General features: G+C 44.4%; 1 protein-coding gene across 3 annotated transcripts; it reads left to right on the forward strand.

The window, feature by feature from the left end:
- The first annotated feature begins 250 nt into the window (after window positions 1-250).
- LOC306838886 (testis-expressed protein 2-like) lies at window positions 251-25807 on the forward strand. Of its 3 annotated transcripts, none has more exons than XM_079367298.1 (13): window positions 251-1072; window positions 1937-2030; window positions 11820-13608; window positions 15476-15676; window positions 16924-17287; window positions 17956-18221; window positions 18574-18717; window positions 18866-18965; window positions 20889-21009; window positions 21695-21817; window positions 22107-22316; window positions 23193-23338; window positions 23397-24108. In XM_079367298.1, exons 3-12 carry the CDS (start codon window positions 11845-11847, stop codon window positions 23332-23334), a joined length of 3435 nt encoding a protein of 1144 aa, XP_079223424.1. In that variant the 5' UTR covers window positions 251-1072; window positions 1937-2030; window positions 11820-11844; the 3' UTR covers window positions 23335-23338; window positions 23397-24108. The 3 variants fall into 3 exon arrangements, with proteins under 3 accessions (XP_079223424.1, XP_079223422.1, XP_079223423.1); XM_079367296.1 differs by lacking the exon at window positions 23397-24108 and adding an exon at window positions 24119-25807 and having other exon boundaries at window positions 253-1072; window positions 23193-23313; XM_079367297.1 differs by lacking the exon at window positions 23397-24108 and adding an exon at window positions 24119-25807 and having other exon boundaries at window positions 253-1072; window positions 21701-21817; window positions 23193-23313.
- The last annotated feature ends 363 nt before the right edge of the window (window positions 25808-26170 follow it).

Here is a 26170-nt window from a genome sequence, read left to right on the forward strand (position 1 = left end):
GACGTTTTAGTCAAAACTCAAAACAAAGTCTCTAAAATAAAAACACTGGAGGGATATGCACCTATGCAGCCAGCTCTCTCTCTCTCTCTCTCTCTCTCTCTCTCTCTCTCTCTCTCTCTCTCTCTCTCTCTCTCTCTCTCAATTCAATTAAATCCAAGGGGGGGTTATTAACAGGGAAAAAAGAAAACATATGTTTACATTGCAAAAGCTAAAATCAAAATAAACAAAATTATGCACAATTAAATCTCTCTCTCTGTCTCTCTCTCTCTTTCTCCCCCCCTCTCTCTCTCAGTGGATCGCAGCCTCGTGGGATATTTCGTCCCCCTGACGTAATCACGTCAGCCCGGCAGGTGGCAGCCTGTCCAAGCGAAAAAATCTAATTTAACGAGCCGAAATTCGGATGCATCTTCCGGCTAACCAGAACCACAGAGCACCGGCTGTATCAGAAGCAGTGTTGGCTTCTGTTCAGGGCGTTTACTCTTTATTTATCACATGGTGTGCTGTGGATAAAGTTCATTAAAGCGTGTGTGTTGTAGATGGTTGTGCCCCCCCCTGTCCCCGCTGATGTAGAAACAGGGCTCTTGGTTGTGTTTTGGAGAGGGAAATCCACCTCTCATAGGCACACTGCGACGCCGTGACGCAACTCAGCCTCCGCTTGCTGCAACACAATGAAATATGAATCAGCATCAAAGCGCCGACGACAGGATGCTCCGTTTCCTTCCTCTTCTTTTTTCATCCTCGGGCTGTTAACAGCATTTAGATAAGGTGAGTTGGACGAGGGGGTGTGGCGCTGACCATCTCCCATTCACCAAAACAACACACGCCCTGGGAGCTCGTGCGTCTCTGGCGTAAAACGGAACAGAAGAACCGTGAGCCGTGGTGGGGGAGCAGGTTTCCAGGACCGTCTGCTCCCGAGTCTCACTGGGTGCTCACAGGCCAGCCAGCGAAGCAGCCAGCCGTCCCCTCGGCATCCCTCCGCAGGCTCTTCACGCAGTTGGATCCTCCTCGATGCGCAGATTGGATGCATAGAGAACCAACGGCCCTGCGTGCACACAAAGATGCGATAACTACGGTAAGAATGAAGGCAAGGTTACGTTTTCTTTTTTGCATCAGCTGTTGGGTCCCTGGATGTGATGCAGCTAGGCTCACCCAGGACACCAACACAAAGCTAAAGCCAATCTGTCAGGAAGACAAAGCAGCGGGTGGAGATCTAAATATTTGGGTTTATTTGTGCTAAAAAAAACCAAACATGCAAAATCTCCCCTTTCATATGAGAGGAACAACATCTTAAAAAGCTGCACGGTACAGTGTAGCATTGTGCAGTGGTGTATATCTTATGACAGCACATTCATTTGACTATACAGCTTTATATCTGTAAACCTCTCACTGTTTGGATCATGGCATTGCCCTGGCTTGTGTTACATCTCTGTGAACTCTTCTGATCTGCATGAAATGCTCAGTCTTCCCCTCTCCCCTTGGTTCTCTTTCTAATAGCAGGCCAAGGCATCACAGCCCTACAAAAAGACATCGATCTCTGAGACTTTCATCTCCGTGTCACCTAATTACACCAAATCCCCTCTTTACTCCCGTTATTCCAGGGCGAGATCATCAGCGGCCTGTGTGACACGGCTCCTCAGATGATTTAGAGAGAGCTTCTTGTGTCCTTATGTGAACTCATTTCTAAATGAGCTGTAATGTTGATACCAATATGTGCATGCAAAAAAGTGGTTGAATACACATTTTGTAGAAGTTGCATGACACTGCAGGAGCGTCTTTTGTCCTTTACCAAACATTTTCCAGATTTATGTTGAACTCCAAAGCTCTCATTTTCATGCAAAAGAATTTTAAAACATTTCTATACGAAGTGAAAAATGATGCTTAGCAAGTGTACATTACCTATTAAACACATGTATTGTCCCTGTCTCTGTTTTTCCAGACATGTTAGCACCATGATCCGTGGCCGTGGCGTTCAGTGTGTGTCAGCGCAGGTTGTGTTAGGAGAGGAGATTGAATGCCTCTAACATCTCAAGGTAAGACTTCCTCTCCCCCACATCTGTGTGGTTGTGTGCTGGATGGCCTTGAACAGCTGCACCCTGCCTCCCTTTACAGTGTCTCCTTCCTCTTCACGTCTCTTCTCTCAGTATTAAACCTCAGTCTTTCGCAACTCAAACATCTCGGTGTTAATACAAATGAGGAAGCCCTCGGTAGGTAAATATCCACAAACGGCGTTTACTCTGTTTTCTCGGCCTATCAAGTCATTTGAGAGGGTTTTCTCAGTCGTGACTTGTTAATCTTGTATCTGTCTCTGAGTTGCAAAAAGCACTAAACCAACCTAACTTATCTCATGAGCATGGACGGCGTGACGTGATCCTGTCATGGTCAACCGGCCTATTGTTTTTCTATTTTCTGGATCACAAGAAAATTCTCCCATCATCACTTGAGAGCATGCTTCGCTATCTTAAAATAATTAATGTATCTGTTAAAACTGGAAAACCAGCTTTGTTATACTGAGAGAAAAAGACAAGTAAATCCAGATCTTAAGAAATCCAGTGAAAGAGCTCTTATCGAGGGAAAAGCAGCTGTCTTATCGCCGGGTGTTGAAGACGAGAGCTCGAGGAAACAACCAACAATGACTCAATGTATGGATGCATGTCTGCTTAGGGCTTCCATAAACCAGCAAGATGTTTGTTTTTTTTTCACGTGCAGCGACGTCTGTGTCCCACACTGAGCGCTGTCTGAAGGTGAAGGAGGAGCGAGTCAGCGAGTCTGAAGAGAATACTCGTTTTTTTGAAGCTCAGTTTGACATAAAGTGCTGTGAGGGTGACAGCTGAACCTGAAGAAACTATTGTTGATGGAGAGAAAGGCCCAAACACAAGAGCCAAAAGTGTGTGTGTGTGTGTGTGTGTGTGTGTGTGCGTGTGTGTGTGTGTGCACGTGTGTGTGTGTGTGTGTGTGTGTGTGTGTGTGCTGGAGGCTGAGAACTCTCAAGTTCAGCTGCAGTTCATATTTTGACAAGTTCAGAAAATTGGGCTTGGGGGGCTTTTTTTTAGGGATCCTGACATTCAACCTTCATGGTTTGAGCCAATGTGTCAGTGTAAACTTGATGTCCACATCAATTCTTCTCTGTGTGTGTGTGTGCATGCGTGTGTGTGTGTGTGTGAAGGGATTTTGACGAGCGGAGGCCGTAAATAAAATAATAGTTTGAATGATATGAATTTAATAATGCTGGATATTGAAAACAAACCTTTCGATGATTTGTCTGAAAGGACACAAGATTAAAAAAAACATTGTTCTTTATTCACAAGATTCATTTTGTTCAAAGCCGCTTAGAAGATACCGTTTGAAGGAGATAACGTTATAAGAAGAACTGGTGACATGTTGAACGTTTGTCGTGATAAGTATAAACTGAAGGTGCTGGAGGCAGAACCCTGCAGCTCACTAGCGTTTCTACAAAAGAAATAATCGAGGGAAATCCTCCTACTCAGGTACGAAGACAACAGATTTCAATCTGAGCCAGATAAAACAATGACAGTGTTATTATCCTGGAGGATAGAGGATAGGGAACACAGTCAGAGAATATGTGACGTGTGCTTGTTTCTTCAAGTGTTTAAGCTAATAACTGACCTCGACCCTGCCCCCGTCAAAATGTCCTACAAACGATGTTTATGTCGGTATAATGCTTCTAACACTGGCAACAGTTTGGGGAATTCCCTCTCCTGCCTCGATATGACCTTTACACTTGTGCAGGCTGGTTATCGCCAAGCTGAAACGCCCAGTGCTGAAAATGTCAGCCAGCGCAGAAGTGCAAAGAATAACAAACATGTTTACAGCCGGCTTTAAAAAGCCTTCTTCGTCTGAATAGGTCGTGTTTTTTAAGGGAACACAGGGTGATTTGTTTTGATGACATCTGACGGACTGGTTGGTGTGTTGTAGCTGTTTGCTAGGAAGCTAAAGGCCTGTCTCAGCTCCGCCTCTGAAGTCTTCTGTAGATAGACTTAAAACTAGTTTGAGAGCACATTTCCAATATGGCGACCACAATCGACGGCCTTCAAAAGTGCCCTTTTACAAACCAATGGGTGACGTCACTGACACTACGTCCATGTTTTCACAGCCTATGGTTATGTCACACTCAATAGAAGACAGCAGAGTCCTGACCTTGTGCAGCATCTTTACTTTAAACTGTAAAATAAACTGAGAGCACGGCATTCAGACCAAATTCATGTGCCCCGAATCCATTAATGGAGTTTAGAAAGTGAAGTTCTCATGTCTGCTGTACAGTTGTCCACATTGTTTTGGTCATGAAGCAGGAGCTATATGTAACATGAGGTGAAGTGTTTTAGTCATGTAGTGAGAGTGATTGTTAAGATTTGTAGATGGACATACTGTGCTCTATCTGGGGTTAATTATTTTCCCTTATCAAGTTTATTGTATTAACTGTAAATTTGCTAAGCTGACAGGACGGCGTTTTAAAGTCGATGTGACAGCAAACAGCTGACTTTTATTGTGCCTGGTTTACTATATTTTGGGACACTCCATGCTGTCAGACTATTTCTGTAATTCTTGTTTCTTAATGTTTGCATTGGCATTATTTTATAAGAAGCATCTATATTAAACTCTTCTTTATTGCTCTTTGATAACTAGTGATGACCCAAGGTGTAGACCAAAAGGATATGTTTATGGATAAAGTAGCAGAAAAACATCCTCACTGCCGGCCCTAATATGATCAGATTCCTGGGGAAGACAAAGTAACGTGGTCGGCAAAAGCCTGACTGAAGATGGATGTGACACTTTGTGTTGAGTTCTGCAGAATCGGCTACTTTGCATATGGATCGGTTTGCAAGATTACAGACATGTAGGGAATGATTTATGGGAAAGGACAAACACACATGCACTAGTGTCTTCACACGTGTACTGTGCATGCACACCATCCTTCACAACATTTACGGTTCCCACTGCAAAGCCAGAGGAGCAGCCAGCGGGCCCTGTCACTGTGACGAGCAGCCACAAGTGTCAGAACGCTAATGGCTTCTGACGCTGGTGTGTGTGTGTGTGTGTGTGTGTGTGTGTGTGAGAGAGTGAGAGTGTGCGTGTGCTTCTCTGTGCTCTCACTGACCAGCTATTGTGCAGGATATGAATTAAGCAGAGCCGTTGTAAAAGCAATGGTTAAGATCTGCTGGAAAGAGTAGTAAGTCAGTTGCTGCGAATGTTGAAGAGAGATAGAGAGGGAGAGTCATGGGCGGTGTTTTCCTCTCTCTGCTCTTATCTCCCTAAACGGGAAGTAAACATCGAGAGAAAGGAGGAAGTCTTTGTTTACTAGATCACACACAGAGATTTGACCTACACACTAAAAGCACACTCTGTACACGCACTCTTCTCAGCATGTGACATGGAAGCACTTTACACAGGCCACCTCTTCCTGGTGGACGAACTGGATCGAAACAAACGAGAATTGTGACCCACAGTTGATGTTTTTCTGCCCCCCCCCCCCCCCCCGCCTTCTCCACACACACACACACACACACACACACACACACACACACACACACACACACACACACACACACACACACACACACACACACACACACCGCTCCATTCATCATGTAATTGGGTGGATTATGACTAATACCAATCCTCTGGCTGTTTGCAGCTGTCAAGCAGCTTTTACAGAGATTACATGTTGCTTGACATATTTGGATTCCTGTATGTTTGTGAGTGTTCAGTCAGAGCTGCGCGTTCATCCACCTTTTGATCTCTAAAGCGCCAAATCGGGTTAGACGGCAGCAGACATCGATATTCGATGCAAATCTGTTATGTATCAGAGTGGAGCGTTAAACCCGTGTGGTGCTACTAAAGCAAATGAGCGGTGTGTGGTGATGAAAACATTTGTGTTTGGATGCTCACTGAGAGGACGGGAGGCAACAGCTTGAAGTTGTCAGCAGGGAGAGTGTTGATGTTGACGAGCATAATTAGAGATTCTGCTGCTTTTTCATCATTGAGAGGCAGATATGAAAACACTCACTTTCTCAAAACAAGCCTCTATTTTTTTCTTTTCATGCTTTGGTTTTGCACCTACGCACCATGCACACACACGGACTGACACACACACACACACACACACACACACACACACACACAGAGCACCCTTCACTGAAGATCTTGTGCTAACAAACACTCCAAAGAGGCCAAGGTTACACCGTGAGGGGGGGGAGCGTCCCTGTCAAACAAAAGGACCAAAAACAACATGAAAGCTTCACTGTTGGCATGGCAACCACCGGCTGATCTGCATGGCGAGGTTTGATGTTTGACGTGTTGATGCTGGATTCTGTGTCAGAGAGAGAGAGAGAGAGAGAGAGAGAGGTGAAGAAAACCGGTTTGATCCAGCGTGTGTGCGTGAGTTCTCTTTATCTCCCTGCTGTAGTTTGAGTGTTGTTTTATTCTCCTCTTCATTAAGAGACGGCTGCAGTGAAGTCAAACATCAAACCCCCACTGATGCTGCTCGAGCTCCAAACTCTGCCAGTCGATGTGTCAGACCCGCGAGCAGCTCTTTGCACACTCTGTGTGTCCATATCTGCATTTGGACGTTACACAACGAATTAGTCCAGCAGGCATATTGACACATCACACGTCAATATAGAGTAACAGGCAATCTGTACTGTTAGCTGTCAATATGATGGAGGTCTCCATTGAAACAGCTACATCAAATCTGTCTCTAAATCCCATCTCTGTGGAGTCATGTTTTCCAGCTTTTTTTTATTTTTAGCAATTTAGAATTTAGTTTGAAGCAGTCTTTATTCAATGAGTTCAATAGCTGCTTCTATGATCATAATAACCTCAATGAAGATCTGGGTTTCTGACTTATATGTCATACCTGCAGTTTCACAAGAGGGGGGGACCATACACTTTAAGATCTGTTTCTATTCAGTCATATCGGGGAGTCCATTCAGTAGTCATCTCTTTAAACAACTGTCCGACTATGAGTGCAGGATCTGAATGCTTTGGTACCTGAAGCTGTTGTTTCAGAGAAGGTGCACCTTGTACAGAGACAAAGCCCTTTGTGCACTGCTTTCTGGTTTGACTCCTGACCTGCGATGCGTGCGTATCATCCCCCTTTTCCCTCCTTTCCCAACATATCGTGTCCTTCAGCTATCCTACAAATCAAAGGACCAAAAAACAACAAGTGCTCAGAGGAGGAAGTTTAGCCAGATGGCAGTGTTTTCCCAGATTAGCTCACAAGTCAATCAAGTGGAATTAAATAAAAAAATATCAATATAATTAAAAGGATAATGTACTTCTTCTTCATTGTCAAATTTTCAATATTTTCTAATTGGCTTCTCTGTTGGTATAATTAATATGTTAGTGTTAGTCTTTCATCTAGGCAACATCAGAACCCTTAAAGGGATCATTACATCGTTGAAAGTGTGACTGTTGTTCGAGCTTATTTAAAAATGTAAATGGCTCCCTCTCCACTGCTGCGCGGCAGACGCTCCTGTGGACAGAGCAGACTGACAGCCAGTGCTTGAGTCACTCTTCCTTCTTTTTTCCCCCTTTGTTCCTCCGTACTTCCGTCCCCATGTGAATCTGCTAACTGTCCAGCTCCATGTTTTGGCACTAACACCCCGACAGCACCTACGCTCTTAGCGGAGCTATTTTAAGATCTGCCTCTTGAGCTGTTTTCTCTTCGTCCGAGTCAGGTCAGAGTTTCCTTCTGTTTTAAAGGAAACAAAGGGTTTGCTTGGTACATGTGGCCTTTACATTTCCCTGACTTCTCTTCTTGTTTTTCTTTGAAGAAACATGTTGTATCTTACACTCCCTTTTTTACACATTTCCCTTATTCCCGTGCTGCATATCCCTAAAGTGCATCTTCATAAACTAAGTGACCAGTCCTGTTTATGAACCTAGTTGATGTTAAAGTAGGTGCCCTGCTTTAAATGGCTTATTAAAGGCCTGTGATGTGTTCACCCTCTTCTGTCTGTGGTCTGCATTGTGACAGATAAGAGACGACCCACCCTCACCTTTGTGTGTTTATTCTATCTCTCTCTTTCCAAACCTGCTTTGTGCTCATTCTGTTTGCATTCGGTCACATCCAGACAATGGGATAAAAAACGCCTATAGCTTCTCAGCTGCATCCACATGAACACTCTGCAGCTGACTCACTCACTCTTGTTCCTATGGTTCAGTTAAAAACGATGACCACAAACTGCTCTGCCTTTGCATGTAACAGCTTTTAATTGAATTGTTGGCTTCTTTTTGTGTGTCTATTTATTGAGTTTCTTGACATCAGTGGAAATCCTCAATGACTTTTCGAGCTGTGGTTAAAGATGGAATGAATGAATGAACATGATGTAACCAAGGAGCTCATTGTGAATGTAAGTGTGTGTATGTGTTAGCTCAAGCCTTTGCTTTTGTACACGTGTGTGTGTGTGTGTGTGTGTTAGTGACATTCAACCACTCCATCAGGTCTCCTCTTTCCTTTCTCTTTCTCTTGTCATCCTTCTCTTTAACGCCCTGCTGAGTTGCTTCTTACCCAACCTGCTTTACATTTCCCCACAACATCAAACTCCTCCACTCAGTATGCTCAAGACAGCAGCCTGCGATTATTTCCCTTCTTTAACTTTTCTGTTTGATCTCTAAAATCTGGCATGCCAGCCTTAATTTGTGTATGAACCTTTAAAAAAACCCAGCATAGGTAGGCTAAACCTTAGCAGGGGGGAGGTGGTGGTGGTGTATTGTTGTCATTGGTAACCAGATCAAACAAGCTCTGAAATGATTGTGCTGTTAGCTTCAACTTGTTTAGTCATTGGTCGCTCCTCAGTTCAAACGACCTCCACGAACACAGAAGGTGACACGACTGTGGGCAAACATACTCTGAAGGCCCCGCTACACAAGAGATGAGAGAGAGAGAGAACAACATGCAGTAAATTACAGAGGGTCGGAGTCGAACCCGGGACGCCCGTCTCAAGGACTCAAGCCTCTGTGCATGTGGCACTCATCATAACAGACAATTACATTTGCAGACAAATGAATTAACTGATTTTTTCTTCACCCACGTAGCTCTTCAAGCTGACTTCAAGTCGCTCGTAGCACCTTTATCAACATCCACAGCCTATATGTGAAAATATACTTTAGTCCATTCTCACAGCTCACAGAGCCAGAGACAAACACACTCCTTGAGCCTCCTCAGGGTCTGGTGATATTTGTCAGTGTGTGTGACAGCCTATAGAAGTATCTCAAATCCATCAGACAGAGAGGAGGAGGAAGAGGAGGAGGAGGAGGAAGAGGAGGAGGAGGGGGAAGAGGAGGAGGTCAGGTGAGTCTGTCAGAAAATATGGAATCAGCTGCAGCACCAGTCAGGCCCCGTACGTCAGCTGCAGTTTGAGTGAGCACAGATCTTTGAGGCACAGCTGGAGTTTCCTAATGAAGAGCACTCCTTGGCTCTTAAATTGGAGTGAATTCAAGTGGTTTTCAGTGGGTGATTCAGCTGGGAGAAGAGAGACGAGATGTGCTGAAAGAGGCACAAACTGTTGACCATAAATACATCTCCATCTCTTTCCACACCCACTGCTTCCTCCTCTTCAAAACACAATCACAATGTGTGTGTGTTTTTTTTTAACATAAAAAAGACGTGGTGTCCGAGTTTTTCATTTTAAAGTACAGAGTATGCAAAGCACATCTTTGTGACAGATCAGAGATATAAATAATTTTCTTCTCTGTTCTTTTCTCCTCAGTCTTGCCTTTGCACCCCTCTCCCTGCTGTCTGTCCATCCTCTTATATCATTCTTTATCATGCTGCTTTTAACCTCTCTCCTTTTCTCCCTGCCCCCCCTCGGTGCTGCCTTTAGCTGATTAAAGTGCCTTTGCTTGCTTTGATTAATTGGATGAACCTTGTGTCCATGCCAGACTTGACTCGTCCTCCTCGTCCTCTTCATGCTGTGGCTGTTTAAACAAACACGGGCCTTTTAATGGGAGGAAAGAACTCAACCTGTGGGCCTGTCAGCCGACACGCACTGCATCCAACCAGAGGAGCAGTACACCTATTTCCAATGTGTCAGCCATGATTTAGCTCTCATAGACCGCCGAGAGCTCTGACCCCAATTAAAGTTTGTTAGTCTATATTACAGTGATGCATCATGCACCACACAAATGAACCAGGTGTAGCTTCATGCACGCTCAAGCTTTCTTTCCACAGATAATCTGCGCTTTCGATGTGATTTTGGTGTTCGATGCTGAGCCTCGTTTGTCTTTTGGCTGCACCCCTCTAAAACCTGACACCAGGAGAACGAGGAACAATCCTCCGCCGCTCACCTCGTCGACCTCCACTGTGTTCACGTCTGTCCTTCAGGCTTCGAAAACAACAAACACTTCCATCTCCATGGCTCTGTCTGTACACTCATTTGTCTTCTCTTTTCTCTTTCCTCTCTGTGACTTTCACTTGTTTGTCTCTCTCTCTCTCTCTCTCTCTCTCTCTGCCTTTTTCCATCTTTTAGTGAATTCTACCTCAAAAGCTTGTCTGTGAAAGGTCGTCTGCAGCCTCCCCCCCTCGTCTTTCTCCTTTTTGTTGCTCATTTTTTCGGTCTCTCTCTTTCTTTGTCTTTATTGGATATCTCCTTCGCCCCTAGCAAAGCCAGCGCTGACTCAACACACACACACACACACTCTAAATGACACACACATATACAAACCCTAATGTAGCACAGCCGAGTGAGTGGCTGTCTGGGAAACCCAAACGCTCTGTTATTACATCCCAGCAAATACAATCTCTGGAGATGCAGTGCCAACCGGAGAGCCCCCTACGGGCTGCCCGAGCTTTCTCAGAAACTCAGACAATCACACAAACAAACCGCTCGTCCCTCCTTCTTCTATTACATTTCTACCAGCGGGGAGCCACAGTGACTCTGTGCATGGGTCTTTATTTATGTGTGTGCTGTTTTGCTCTGCCTGTTTGATAATGCTAACCAGGGATGATGGCCTTGGCGCGATGTGGATGAGAAAGCATGCACAACAACTCAATAACAACTCGAGGCCTCATTGGGTGAAATCAGTGCATGATGGATGACTCTGCTGTGTTCAGACTACACAATAGATTCCTTGTTCCCGTGATCAGTGGAGCCGAACAGCTTCATCGTCAGTGATTAAGTCTTGCTTGTGATCGTGCTTGAGTGGCAGGATGAAGGTTTATTGTATTCATGTATTTATGTTTGCACTGTGCAGCCCAAGGATTTAAATTTGGACTGCTGTACCCATTTTAAATACTAGGTGTCAGAGTTACATATTGCTTCTTTAATGTCACGTGTTAATAATTAATAAGGTCACAGCAGCATCATCATGTAGAACTTAAAAACCAACTTCTTTGGAGATCTGCATGACCACTCTGATAATTAAGACGACTTGAAGTTTTTTAACGTATCAAAGTGCACGGCTTCTCACCAGCCTGATTGGTCCGGTCGATATGGAGCAAAATCATATGAAAATGTTTACAAAAGTTTCAAGTAAAAAAAAGCACAAAAAAAAAAGCAAAAAGCGTCTTACCTGAATAACAAAATATATACAGCTGAGTATTTTATTTTAATTACTTTGAGACAGTGAGAGGAGAAATAGGCAAACTGGCAGCTCAACGGAAAGAACATTTAAATGATTTAATTGAACTATAGCGGTAAAGATGATTTTGTCTTACTCTGTATCTTGTTTGAAAATACATCGATATATCTTAAAGACATGATATAAAAGGCCCAGCCCGACTTCCCTTCCTTCCACCGATGTTTCTATTTGCCCTTGTTTTGAACAATCATTAAAGTGTGCTTCCTCTGTGTCTTCCTCAGGCTGTGAGCCCTGTGCAGGCTGGTGATGAGCACTCAGGGCAGCAGCAGCAGCAGCAGGGGAAGTGGCCAGCATGCCGACACTACTCCCTCTCGTCAGGCCCCAGGACCCAAGCTGCAGGTGCAGCGCTCCCTCTCCCGCGACACCATCACCATCCACTTCTCCGCTCTGGGGAAGGAGGAAGACGACGAGGATGAGGAGTTGTATGGCGTTTCTCTTGGATCTGATGGAGCTAAACCTGAGCTTGATGGTGCAGGGGGACCTGGAGGTGTAGAAGCTTCAGGGCCGGATGAGCAGTCTGTCGCCTCAGCCTCGGAGGCAAAGGAGGAGCTGCTGTTTGAGGCTGCAGGTGGGGATACATTCTCAGGGGCTGCTGTGCTCCCTGTTTTATCCACCACCCTGTCTGTTCAGTCTTCAGACCCGCAACCACACATGCCTTCTCCAGCCATGACTATCATTCCCTCCTCCAGCCACTCCCATCTGAGCTCCAACCCTCCCGCCAGCTCCTCTTGGCCCTCCGATCGACCCTCAGCAAATCCCCCCTGTGCAAACTCCAGCTCTTCCCCTTGCAAGTCTGCAGCGCTGCCCTCCTCCAAGCCGTTCCTCAGCCTGGTCAGGTCTTTGTCCAATGATGTCGAGACTAGGGAAACCACTCCCCCGCCTACTGCAAGTGCACCACAACACACAAGGCACCGTCACTTAATGAAATCTTTCGTTAAGTCCCTTTCCACGGACACTTCGAAGGCTGAACATCAGGATGTGCCTCTACATCACTATCATAACCAGCCGCCTCATCAGCCACATCAAGTTCAGCCGTCCCAGCGGGCTCCACCTCGCAACATGCAGCTCTTCAAACAGTTCTCCCAGCCTCGCCTGTCCTCCAGCCCTGTCGTTGTCCATCAAGCAGGAGGAGACTCCAAAACAGCTCCATCTTCCCCCATTATGTCCCCGGATGGTCGGTCTTTCTTCAAGGTCCAAGAGGTGGAGGCAAGGATAGAGGACACGAAGCGGCGGCTATCGGAGGTGATGTCAGACCCCTTGCAGCTTTTTAGTAAAATTATGGGGGATGAGTCTAGCATGGGGTCTGGTGGAAGCGCCGCTCATCGGGCTAAATCGCTATCCTCGAGTGCTTCTGAGCTCAGTGGAGTGACTGCGATAAATGGACACACGGAAAGTAACAACTACAGCATCAAGGAGGAGGAAGGCGCAGAGGGCGAAGAGGAGGAAGAAACCCCCACAGGAAAGGGTCCTGACTCTGTTTTTTTCTCCTTCCCATCACTAGCGCCAGCCCCAGTCCTCAACCAGACCTCCTCATCCACTTTCCCCAAGTCTCCATCTCTCACCCTGGGCCGATGCTCCATGTCGGCCCTGGTAGCTCGACAGGAAGACGAGGACTTCTGTGAACTGTACAGCGAAGACTTTGACATTTGTACTGATACAGAAACACCAGACGGGGACCATCCCGGGTCCCAGCAGCCTCGTGCTGGTAGCACAGGGTTGTGTAGTGAACTGGACACAGAGGAGGAGGAGCAGGAGGACGAGCACTTAGAGACTGTACCTGTGACTGGTCTCATCCTCCTGTCACAGTTGGTGTACTGTTATTTACTCCTCCCAGTGCCTCCATATGTGTGTGCAGTGGTGCACGGGATAGTAGCTGGGTTCATGATAGTGTTGATGATCCTTTGGTCGTCCTCTTCTCGTGGTTCATCGTTGGTGACGAGGAGATGGAGGCGAAGGATAGAGCAGTGGAACGTGGCCCAGCTGGACATCAAAGAGCCGGGGATATTTAAGGTAAGCTTGCTCTGACGTCGTCATCGTCCCTTTGTTTCAGAAGAAGACTTTTTATTTAGTTTTTTTTCTTTACTAACTTTAAGGTTTTGTTCTGCTACAATATTTTCACATTTTAGTAATTTTTTTTTAATTCAACCGACATTAAACAAAAAACCTTTAGTAGCAGGGGTGGTCTGACCCCTTGTATATGCCCAGCGGAAATCTTGTCAGAAGTGGGACTAATGTTTCGATCAAATATTTGGGTTAGTATGTCACACCTATTAACACACTGATGGCAGAGTTTGCGTTGACCGTATGAAGTTACTCGTCTCTTTCATACATCATTCACTTACCGCCTATGAAGCAGCGGCAGTAACTTGGGGTTACTGTAAGTATCTTGGAGCAGGAGCTGGGGATCGAACCGCCAACCTTCCGGTTAAGAGACGTCCAACTCTGAGCCACAGAAACCTGACATGTGCAGATAAACATCTTATGCCAAGATATAAAACATAAACAACAAGGTCTGCATTACTTGTGTTAAGTTAAAAAAAAAAAAAGTTGTAGCTGAGTCTCTTGTCATGAAATGTACTCGTACGTCTCTGTCGACCTAAAGGAGAGTTGAAACACAACATCTGATGTCATGTTCCTACTGAAATATTAAAGCTGCACTCAGCAGTATCTTTGCAGTGATAGGAAAGTTGCAGACCTAAATGTAAGCTTTAAAATAACAACCCTCGATGTATCCATGGAAACAACAATCACATGTAATAGATGAACACATCGTTGACAGCATCAGTATGATACATGGTAAGAGCCCGCGTTTATCTCAAAGTGCATCCTGGAGAAACCTTTTTAATTGAAAGTGCCGAACAGAACACAGGAAGTCCGATTTATTATCAAGCATAATGAGCTCAGTGGTTGTGTGCAGGGTTGTTGTTCCCAGGAGCTTTGTTCTTGTGTCTTTTCTCTTTATTTCTTTGCTCTATCTTTACACATCCTGGAACACAAGCCCAGCGCTAAAATTTCCCACTGTTGCTCCTGTTGAATTGGCTCTTCTCCCTCCTCCTAAAGGACTGATAAGGTGGGAGTTTGAATGAGAATTAAACTCTGTGTAGCCTCAATGGGGAGCAGCAGAAACATAGTGAGCTCATACTAGACTCTAGTATGAGCTCACTATGTTTCTGCTGCTCCCCATGAGGCTACCATGAGGCTGTGACTCTAGTAACTAGAGTCACAGTTTCACTTGAAGCCACATATGTCTGCTCTCTGTTCTCAGCTGAGCTCGCTCTGCGCTGTCAAACATCCTCCAAAGGAGAAATGTTTGGTAGTTTGAGGAGTTATGCAAGCATGTGTATTGTGTGTGTGTGTGTGTGTGTGTGTGTGTACTTAAATGGGTACCAATCTGTTGCACAGAAGAGCCGAGTGGCTGGAGGGCACAGCTGTTCCAGAAGAGGAGCTCAGTGGTTGTGCAGGACATCGTACACACAGATAAACAGCCGGACCACAGCAGACGGGAAAGTTTGTGTCCTCTACGTCTGAGGAGCTACAAAAAGTCACACTGGCCCACTTTAAGTTTGATTGTGCTTTCTGATGCAGTCTGAGTGAGAACTTTTTAAAGAGGCATGTTGGACGTGCATCCATACATTTCATTTGCTCTGTTATTCTGTGATCTCACGAAAACAGATTTGAATCACATTTATGGTTGTTTTCTTTTGAGCTGGATCTGGATCTTAGAAATGGGCTTAACTTACTTTGTTGGTGCGACATGTCATGACCAGGCCGAGGGTTACCAACATTTTCATTGCTTCTCTTTAACTGTGACTAACCCTTTTGTGACTTGAAGCTCAGTGTCAGATGATCCCCCCTCTCCGCTCCCTCCTTCTCTCAGGGCTGGATGAACGAGATCCACAGCTATGACCCGGAGATGTATCACGCCACCCTGACCCACTCTGTTTACGTCCGCCTCGAGGGCTCCGTGCTGCGTCTGTCCAAGCCCAACAGGAACATCTCCCGCCGTGCCACACACAACGAGCCTAAACCTGACGTCACCTACATCAGCCAGAAGATCTATGACCTCACTGACAGCAAGGTGCGCTGGTTGTTTGCTCATTTATGTGGTCAAAGAGAAGAAGGAGACGAGTTGTGAAATATTTCAGTTAGATATTAATGTGTTCAGTGCGTTTGTCGCGTCTGGCTCACCAGTCTGTTTGTGGGCTTGATGATAAGCTTAACGCACAGTGACATGAAGCACACGTCTCCTCGTATTTCCTTTGGCCTCAGTACATGTTTGCTAATAGGTCATATTCAGTGACAGACACACTTAGAATCACACACAGTGTGTAAACACTGAGTGAATATCACAGGTCACTGACCCTGCTCTGGCTTGGCTTGTTTTTGTGCTGACTCGACGGTTTTGTATATCTGAAGGCCAGACAGTAAGAAGACGTCATGCCAGTGTATCAGTGACCGGCCAGGTTCTCGTTTATTTCACGCAGTCACTCTACTCTCAAACTCACGTGTTTCCTTAATGAACATCTCAGCATCATTATTAGGGATCTTCTTTTTTTTTTACACATGATAGCATACCAAACCTTTCATTTTCATGTGACTTTTATTTTCTATTCTGAACTCTGTCACTCACCAAAACACCACGATGCTACAAAACTCCAGATAACAACAATCTTAAAAGTTAAAGAAAAATAAAGTTGCAGTGCTTGTTAATGTTACTTTTGGTTGAAGGAGCCAATCACATCAGAAGAAGGCTTTACCAAAGCTTTTTATGACATGTCCCCATCCTCGTCTTGGTGCAAACAAACTCAGCTCAGTGTGTCCCATTGACTCTGTGTGCTGCACAGCGTTCCCAGCTGTTCCTCTTCCTCCCTGATGCACTATGGCGGCGATCCCTCAGTAGTGTCTGCTGACAATCTTCTCCAGCTTCATATCATACAACATTTTAAAAATAAAAACCTCATTAGACACCATGCAGAACGGGAGCCAAGCGAATGAAATGACTAAATAGAAATTGTATTTCTTCTTTCCAATGGGCTTGTTTGCTTTTGTATTGTTTTTGCTGTTTGAAGACAAATGAAGCTTGCTGTGGATACATCAAATATGTGCCTGTGTTCCTCTTGTTGTTGGTGTTTCTCATATTTAAATAGTTTGATGCCCCTCATAGCTGTGTATAACTCACAGCCTGGGGCCAGTCTGCCACATTATATTTGTAATCCTAAAGCTACTCTATGACTGGAATTATTTTTCTCTGTTTGTCCTGATAGTAAAATGGGCATTCACCTGCCCTGAAAACGTTTATTTGGACTCCACTGTATTCCCCTGCAGATCCAGCTGGTGCCTCAGAGCTTGGCCAGGAAGAGAGTTTGGAACAAGAAGTACCCAATTTGCATCGAGCTGGCCAAGCAGGAGGACTTCATGTCCAAGGCCCAGGGAGAGAAGCCTGAAGCTGGGGAGGAAAAATCAACGGGTGTGGGCGAGAAGCTAGAACGAACAGACAAATGTGAGAAAGCTGAAGTAGCAGGATCAGCAGAGGAACCCAAAAGACCAACCTCTGGAGGGGGGGACCTGACAATCTACCTGTTTGGGAGGACCGGTCGGGAAAAGGAGGAGTGGTTCAGGAGGTTTCTTGTGGCATCCCGGATGAAGTCAGAAGGGAGAAGCGGCAGTCTGCCTGGCATCTGTAGGAGTGGTGAGTTAGGGGCCGAAACTTGTACAGTGTCACACACATAAGTTCCCATGCAAACAGCCGTGTACAGTGAATGAGTTTATATGTCACTATCATAGATCCTGTCGCATGTCTTCCTGCAGAAAAGCCATTTTCTCGAGTATGTCATTGCACAGCCATCAGATCTGTTCATAAGCCCCAGCTTAGGGAATGCCAATCCCCTCTACTGAGCTAACAGAGGAGTGTGAATGGGTCAGCAGGATTACATGCACAGAGAAGCAGTATATTATAGCATCGGTTTCCACTGTGTAATATAAGCATACAGGGATAAGGGCCAATTCAAAAGGGAAACACTAACACTGTTACCGTCCAGTGATCAGAGTGCTGCTGTAGAAACAGGATTACACAAATGTGATTTAAATAGGAGGCTGCTCGGTGGATATAAATAGTGTTTATATTGAAAATGACTAATACAGGGTTATTTTGAGCGAGTGGGAGGATAGTGTACAGCATGCTGATTCAGAGTGTTGCAGCATAATGTGAGAAATGACATCAAATGTGTACAATCCAAGTCTATACAAAGTGCTTGAGCACTCTTTATGTATGTGAAATATGAATCATTGATTGAAATCTATGAAAATGCGCTTGCTGCAAATCTAGGACATTAACGTCAGTTTGTTCTTCGCTCTCAGCCTTCTTGCCCGCCCACAGCCGCAGCAGCAGCACCCAGTCTGGAGGCCTTGAGGCTGACAGCAGGAGCAGCAGCCGGGGGAGCCTGGAGGAGCTGCCTCAGTCCCGCCTGTTCTGTTCCTCCACTGGAGGCATGAAGCAGAAGATGCTGTTGGACTATAACGTCTACATGGCCAAATATGTCAACCCCCAAGCACCACAGAGAAGCCCGGCTGCCACCGACAGCCCCGGGAACAGCCCTGAGAGCAGCCCCAAAACTACCAAAAAGGTAACCGGCCCTGTTAGCACCCTAATTGCTCGCTAATGTTAGTGGTGATGCTTTATCTAGCAGGTAAAGGAAGAGGAGGATGGATGTTTAACTTGCCTCTTATCCACATTCGTGTTCAAATGTGTGTATTCATTTTACTCTTATTTATTTACAAGTAAGTTCCACACGGTAAATTCCTAATGCAGAGGGGCACCGTGATTTTGAGAATATGTCGAGTACAGGGGAGTTCAAACAGGCTTGACGTAGACTCTGACCTCTAACCTGTGCTGCTGTACTCCGTGAGAATCTATTTGGTTTACTTCATATCAGAAAGATTTAAGCTACATTGAACCTCTGTATGTGGGTCCCTCAGCTACGCAGGAGTTCACAGGAGCCTGTGGAGCCTGAGGCCTGGGTCAATGCTTTTCTAGGAAGGATATTCTGGGACTTCCTGGGAGAGAAGTACTGGGCCAATGTGGTCTCCAAAAAGATCCAAATGAAGCTCAGTAAGATCAGGGTGGGTACTTTACACAACAATACATCCGTGGTGAAAAACTAGATTCTCAGAATTTCAGAGTGATGAGTTTTAAGAGAAGCCAGCTTCACTGATGGCTGTGTAAGAGTCGTCTCGGCCCATGAAGTCTGAACTGTTTTGTGTCCTCCAGCTGCCGTATGTGATGAACGAGCTGACTCTGACAGAGCTAGACATGGGCTTTTCTATTCCAAAGATTCTCCATGCCTCTAAACCGTCTGTGGACCACCAAGGTAAGACAAAGGGAACAATGGGAAGAAAGGTTTTTAACACAGTGCTGAGGTTGGTGTACACATGCTGGATGATTGCGCCAGACAGTGACCCAAATCATCAAGTCAGCAGTGAGCATGCCTGTTTAATTAGTCCTATGATTTTTTGTTATCCAACCCCCAGACTTACCCTGCCTACTCCATGACTTGAGCTCATGCAAAGGGAATGAGACATGGCCGCTGATTAAGGCTAAAAGTGCAGAAAGGGAAGCTTGAGATGGAGAAAAGAAGTTGGGGACAGGTTTTGAAATTTGCTTTTTAATAATTTGTAGTTCTTTAAAATACAAAGCAGAACCAAGGGTTTATAGTTTCTGTCCTCATTTTTAAGTCAAGTCAAGTCAAGTTTATTTATATAGCACTGTTCAGACACAAGGCAATTCACAGTGCTTTACAGACATAGAAACAGAAAAACATTCAAACAGAGCTTAAGGAAAGAATACAAGATACATCATTAAAAGACGGGGTGAAAGTGAAAATGCTCGATAAAATTTAAATATTCAGGGTTTGTCCAAAGTCTGCTTAGTCTCATTTAATCCTACGGCTAAAGACATAAGAACATTGACAAGGTAATACCTATTGTTATTGCCAGTCATGATGAGTCATTCTCCTGTCAGACACAATTCCACAGTTCTGTCTGAACCAACACGCCCACAGAAATATACTCACAAGGCATAATCAGTCGAGCCCGACACATAATTAGTCCTGGGGGAACGGCATGTCGAGATGTGCTGCATGCCTCGTTAGTAACGTACGTGATTTGGTAGGTTGTAGGTGGGGGGGCGGTGCTTCCAGACCTCCAGACATTTGGAGGACTTCATTTGGTTTTAAATGTACAAAATGTACGTCAAGCATGAGGAAATTCACACAGCCTTGCAGAGTAATGCTGGGAGTAACTGATACAGACAAATAACAAGAGACGAAAAAATAATGTCATTGAATATCTCAGTGTTAAAGAGAGACATGTTGAGGCTCCTGTGAGAAACTTTTAGTTTGTGTCCATTCTGGCGCCCCCTGTGGACAAAGCTTACCTCTTAACTCTTTGCTGATCTTCCAGTACATCCTGTAAGTAAGTCATGTTTTCCAAAAAAAGATCCCTTCCTGCTTCACTTTAACATTTAAACGTAGAGCATTTTAAGAATCTTGTCGATGGAAAGTGTGACCGAAGGCTGTGCAGAGGGTGAATGACCTCGTCCGGTTGTCCTATTGGAATTTTTTAAGTCATATCAAGACATCACTATTGATTTCAGTCTGTTTCAAAATCAGTTAAAAGATCCTCAAGGGCACTTGAAGAGGTTTGGAAACTTATATCTGAGGGCAACTTTTCTTGTTGTGAATTAATGTTACTGTTAGTGTTTCCTCTTCTTTGACTCATTTCTCAGTTAATTGTAGAAACGCTGCATGGTTATAAGTGGAAGCAGACACACATATCTTTGTCCTGTGTCTCATGTTCTGGACAGAGACATCAACAACATGTCTCAGCTCTTCTGACTGGAACTTGTCATTTAGCTTCTCTTTGAACCGCTGCCACACACGTACCAATCAACGAGTGATTTATGGGGACAGGAAACCGGAGAGAAGTCATAAACACCCCTTGTTCGTTGTGAAGGTTCGTATTCATTTGAGGAAACAGCAGGGGGCTTGAAATCTGCAGCACCATATTGCCTCCAGAGACATTTGATGTGTAAACAGGAAGTAGCCTTTTGCAATCATGATGAGGCTCTTCCGCCCTTGAACTGACCTTTTCAGTGTTTGCTTGAGGATGGGTCTTCTTCCTGGCAGCTCTGTAGGTGCCTCGCAGCACTTAGCTATGCTTGAGGCTGTAAAGTAGCATGGTTAAAATAGAACCGGAACAAACATTTCTGTGTGTCTCTCTCCCTCTCTGTGCAGGTCTGTGGTTCGACCTGGAGGTCTCCTACACAGGCTCCTTCCTCATGACGTTAGAGACAAAGATGAACCTGGCCCGTCTGGGGAAGGAGGGCGAGGGGCTCGGGGAGCATGGGAAAGAGTGGTGAGGCTTTCAATCACATACACTATTTTAGAGTTTCCAATGAAGCTAATGATTCTCAGTCGGACTTTTGAAGCTCCTTTCATGTACGCACTGTTCTCCTGAACATTTTGCCGGGTCGCCTGCATGCCTGAAAACAAACAGCCTGACTTTATACCAGACTTTTTACTGCCAGTAACCTTAACATTTCTACAAGACGACAGGGTAGGCCAATGTGTGAATGCAGCAGATAATAATCAGAAAAAATCATCGCGAGGTTGGTGTGATGTATACATCATGCAACCAGCGCAGAAACATGAGGCTTCATAATACATTCTCCATTAAAAGGCCTTAACAGGAAGTTGCAAGGATTCGACTTTGAGACAAACAATGTCTCTTAGCTTGATGTTTATTAGGCACTACTCATATTAGTAGTCTTGTTCTTTCCCATAACTTCTCTTCTTCTGTTGGTTCTTCCTTCTTCTCTTCATATACTAATCCTCTCTGGACGCTTAAAATATTTGGTGAGTTTGGGAACAAAGGTCTGTCACTGTAATAATGCATTTTCTTCTCTTTTTTGAAGATTATTGTCCTCCGAATTACATCAGTAGGGATTCTTTAATGATAACTGGTTGAATTGTTTGAATTGTGTGTAAAGCCATTTTCCTGACTGCAACAATAAGTGTGTGTAAATGTGGGTGTGTGACAGGCCCAGGCCGCGGACATACAGCCTGGCAGACAGCGATGAGGAATCGTCGAGCGCTGGCTCGTCGGATGAGGAGGATCCCCCTGAACTCCTCAGTGACAAAGCCGTTCCCCCTGGAGCCGAAGGGTGAGCAAATGTCTCCTTACGAGCACATCATCACACATCTGAATTAAGAAATGGGCAGAAATAGATTAGGTGTCAGAGCAGAACGCTCTGCCCTTTTAGTCCACACTCCCACCTACTCACTCCTTCATGTTTGAAAGCTCGATGCTGTTTTAATGTAGACCCGGGCACTCCCCTCCATCGTGGGTGCTGAATAGCAATAGATGCTGTTATGAATAAATGATGAACCTGACTCACTTCTTGGCCCCCCTCCTCCTCATCCTCTTCCTGTTTCCATACTCTGCTCACATAGCTATATGGGAGGCCACAGGCCCAGCAAGATCATGCGCTTTGTGGACAAGATAGCCAAGTCCAAATACTTCCAGAAGGCCACAGAGACGGAGTTCATTAAGAAGAAGATGGAGGAGGTGTCCAACACGCCCCTGCTGCTCACTGTGGAGGTGCAGGAATGCCGTGGGACGCTGGCTGTCAACATCCCACCTCCCCCCACGGACAGGATATGGTACGTTGACTTCGAGGGAGGAGAGCATGGAGGACTGTAGGATTAAGTTTGTGGAGGTAGGGGAATCCTGGCATGAGGTGTAACTCAGCACCATCTGCTGGACAAATGTAGACAGTACAAGAAAAAGGAAAGAATGAACAATGAGTTCTCACCAGTGAATGAAAGTTATTAAATCTTAAAAAAAGACACACTGTGTGCTTCATTACTGAAGCACTAAAAGAACATCCATACTCTTTATGTCACTGTTTTCCCGTGATAACGACTTAAACTTCTGTTGTTTTCTGGAGATGTAGATTTATTTGTCTCTGGATAACAACGCTGGTTTTCAGATGATAACAAGGGAATTTCTCAAGATCTATAACATTGAGATGAACGTGTTACCATGGGAACCAGCATTGTTATCACAAGATAAAATTAGGTAAATAAGTTGAGCTCTCGAAAAAAGACCCACATTTACTCCTCACAGAAAACTGAGTAGAATCAAAGTTAAGCCCTTAAAATATGTCCTTTTTGGGCTTCCGTACTGTGTAAACATTACTGAAATCAACTGGTCAATGTACGTCTTTCTGAGTTTTACTTGTTTTATTTCTCTTTTTAAGCCTCTCGAAATCCTTTCAGTGCAAAAATCCTGAAGTGAAAAAAGACACCAAACATTGAGCCAAAGATGTGATGACATGTCCCTTTCAAAAAGGACAAACCAAAACCTCAATGAACACGTGATTGTGGTCGTGATTTTAAAGCACATTTTGCTTTAATATTTGAAAATGTATCTCAGACTAAGGGGGGAGTAAACAATAGCTAACTGTTTTGGCGAGGTCGATCCTACAAACTGTACTTCAGCTCTCATGAGATGACACGTCTGGGTTTGGGTTTTAGGTATGGTTTCCGGAGTCCGCCTCACCTGGAGCTAAAAGCACGGCCGAAACTGGGAGAGAGGGAGGTCACGCTGGTTCATGTGACGGACTGGATTGAGAAGAAACTGGACCAGGAGTTTCAGGTAGGAAACTGTGCATTTTAATGTTGTCATGAAGACAGTTTCTTGACATTTACAACAGAATGAGGAGGTGCATGTTTAAAAAGTGCAGGTCTGAAAATGACTTGAGGACAAAGAGAATGCCTTCCCTCCAGATGTTTAGGAACAAGAATTGAAGTCATAAAAGAGGATTCGTTTACGGCTGCACTTCAAAGCAGTGTTCCTGTGGCTTTTCCACCCCTCATATATTCATTCAAAGTAATGATACGCCTGCTGCCAGATAACCACCCTGAGGCTCACCTGAAAACTACTGTGTCCCTGTCAGCTCTCCCACACAGCCACATTTATCCCCGCCTGACTCTGCTGGTGGCTTATTATTATGTACAACCTCCCTAGTAAAACACAGTGCTGCTGTGCAATGTGTTGTCATTTGAGAGAAATTGTGTTTACATCTGGATTTGGACAAAAGGCCCCGGTAGTTTGCAGACACAGCACATTACAGGGTTCCATGTGCAGAGGGGGATGGAGTTGAGGGTCTTTTACAAACCAGTGTCAAAAAAAGTGTGGATGCTTTGTACACTGTGTATCGAAACAGAATGTGACAATATTGAAAATGTGCACAAAAACAACAAATCAAATGTTGAAACTTAAAACATTTTATTGCTGCTGAAAAAATTGTGAACAGATGTAATGTCACTGTCTTTATGTATTTTTGTAAAATAATCAAACAACATCCAGTAGTTTCTGTTTTAATCCTTTAAAATGTGTTTTCAATTTTTGAACCCTAATCCTAAAATGACTGTTCCTCACTGTGCTTGTCCTCTCACAGAAAATATTTGTAATGCCAAACATGGATGACATCTGGCTACCCATAATGCACTCTGCCATGGACACACGCTCAAATGCCAATTTGCTTACTGTGACAGACGATGCACTGAAGGAACCAGAGCCTGAGGACTCTGAGGTCTCGGACATGTGAAGTGTTTAACGACGGGACATGTTATCACCATGGCAATAGGACAGACTCCCGCGATGTTGATGCACCAGCCTGTGCAGAATCCCGATGTGCATAACAAAACTGTAGGGGGGTTTATTTGTGGAAATGAAAGAGAAATGTGACACCTTTTCATTGTCATACAATCACAGTTAAATCTGTGTGACGTCAAACATTTAGCTTTGTTTTCCTGACGTACATACACGGAGCATGACGAGACTGTTTAACAAATGTGTGTGTTGGTGGATCAACAAATAGCCATCAAATTCAACCAGAAGAACCACAATACCTGTGATGTACAGACGCACCAAACATGGAGGTGACAGTGTCAAATGTTTGTGCAGCCTTTCTTATTGGAGTTGTTGCTAAAACTCTGGGAGGACTTTGAGGCTACTAATGAGATCAGGTATGAATTTGCTGGAAGCCCCTGCACCTACTGATGCGATCTCACAGGGATACCAAGACTCATTCGCCCATCCACACTGCTGCCTGTGCCACCCGCCTTTATGCAAACACAACAGCAATGTGTCCATTGCAGACACAGGGTCAGTTTAAATCCACTCGAGGCGCTATCAAAACACACAAGCTGTGTGCTTTTCATAGTGCGATTGGGTTTACATCTCACTCTGACCATAAAGGGGTGATAAAAAAACATATCTGCAAACACAGCAGCTCAACCTTGCCTAGGTCTGATGAATGTATAAACAGGATCACAGCTCCCAAAGCTGTGCAAACTCCAGCTCATTCACTGGTAACGTGCTTCTACCCAACATGCTTCAAGTTCTCTTTTCGTGTCATATTCAGAGTCGAGCAAAAGTAATAATAGTTTTTTTTTTATTGCCAAAGCAATCTTTCAGTCGTGTTTGAAGGCTTTTCATGAGGTACACGGTGACAAATAAGCAATCGGTTAGTTATCTTGTTTTCTGTGTTAGCAAATATGAATCCTTGTAGCTGGATTTTCAAAATAAGAGGTATTTCAGCAGTGATTGTTGCTTTGGTGACATGGCAAGTCAAAAGTAGGAGACACCAACTCTTCCTGTTTGATTTTAACAATACTGGATATTAGCCATGTTACTTAATGTTGTCAAGAGATATTCAGCTAATGAATGCTTGTTTTTGCATAATTATTTGATTCCTTGTTCTTTCTGTACTGTACATTTATAAAAGAAAATTTAAAAAAAAAAAGAGCTTGAGTTACCTGCCAAGACACCTGGCTGCTTTTCAGGCAACTATAATTTAATGTTTATGTTCAACTGTGTGTTGGCAAAGTGTATGAGGCAGAAAGTGCCTTTAAATTGATTAAACATTCCTCCATAGTGCGCCACATCTGTTGCATCAGTTTAGAAGAGAGAAAGGTGTTGTGCCATTAGTCTGTCAAAGACGTGCCCTGTTTTCTCAAGGTATTGGTGTCGTTCATTTGCACAGTGATGAAAACATGAAACATTGCTGTTGTATTCAGTGATGTCACAGAATGTTTATGGTTCTGATCATTATGGATCAATAAAACCTTTTGCTTGAAAATAATCATGCTGGTTTGTGTTATCATATAAAGGGTCCCTAAACACGTAACAATGTGTGTCCACTTGATTGCTCTACATCGCGTTTGTGCTTAGGTCTGGAACAAATAGTCACTTTCAAATTTAAGAAAAATATTGACCAATCACATTATGTACTGAACTGCTTTGGAATAGTTCAACTCTCTGCTATTTAAAATGTGTTTTTCTCCACTTTATTGAAATGATGTGTCTTGCTTTAAAAGAGAGACTTGGGAAAGCTGCCAAGAAACTCCAGTTATAACAAGGCATGCTCTTGCACGACTTTTGACCTGTGTGAATGACCAATGTGAAGGCTATTCAGGTTCAAAGTACAGTGCCTACAAACAGTTCG

Source organism: Symphodus melops (genome assembly GCF_947650265.1).
Source record: "Symphodus melops genome assembly, chromosome: 17".
In the NCBI taxonomy this organism is placed as follows: Eukaryota; Metazoa; Chordata; class Actinopteri; order Labriformes; family Labridae; genus Symphodus; species Symphodus melops.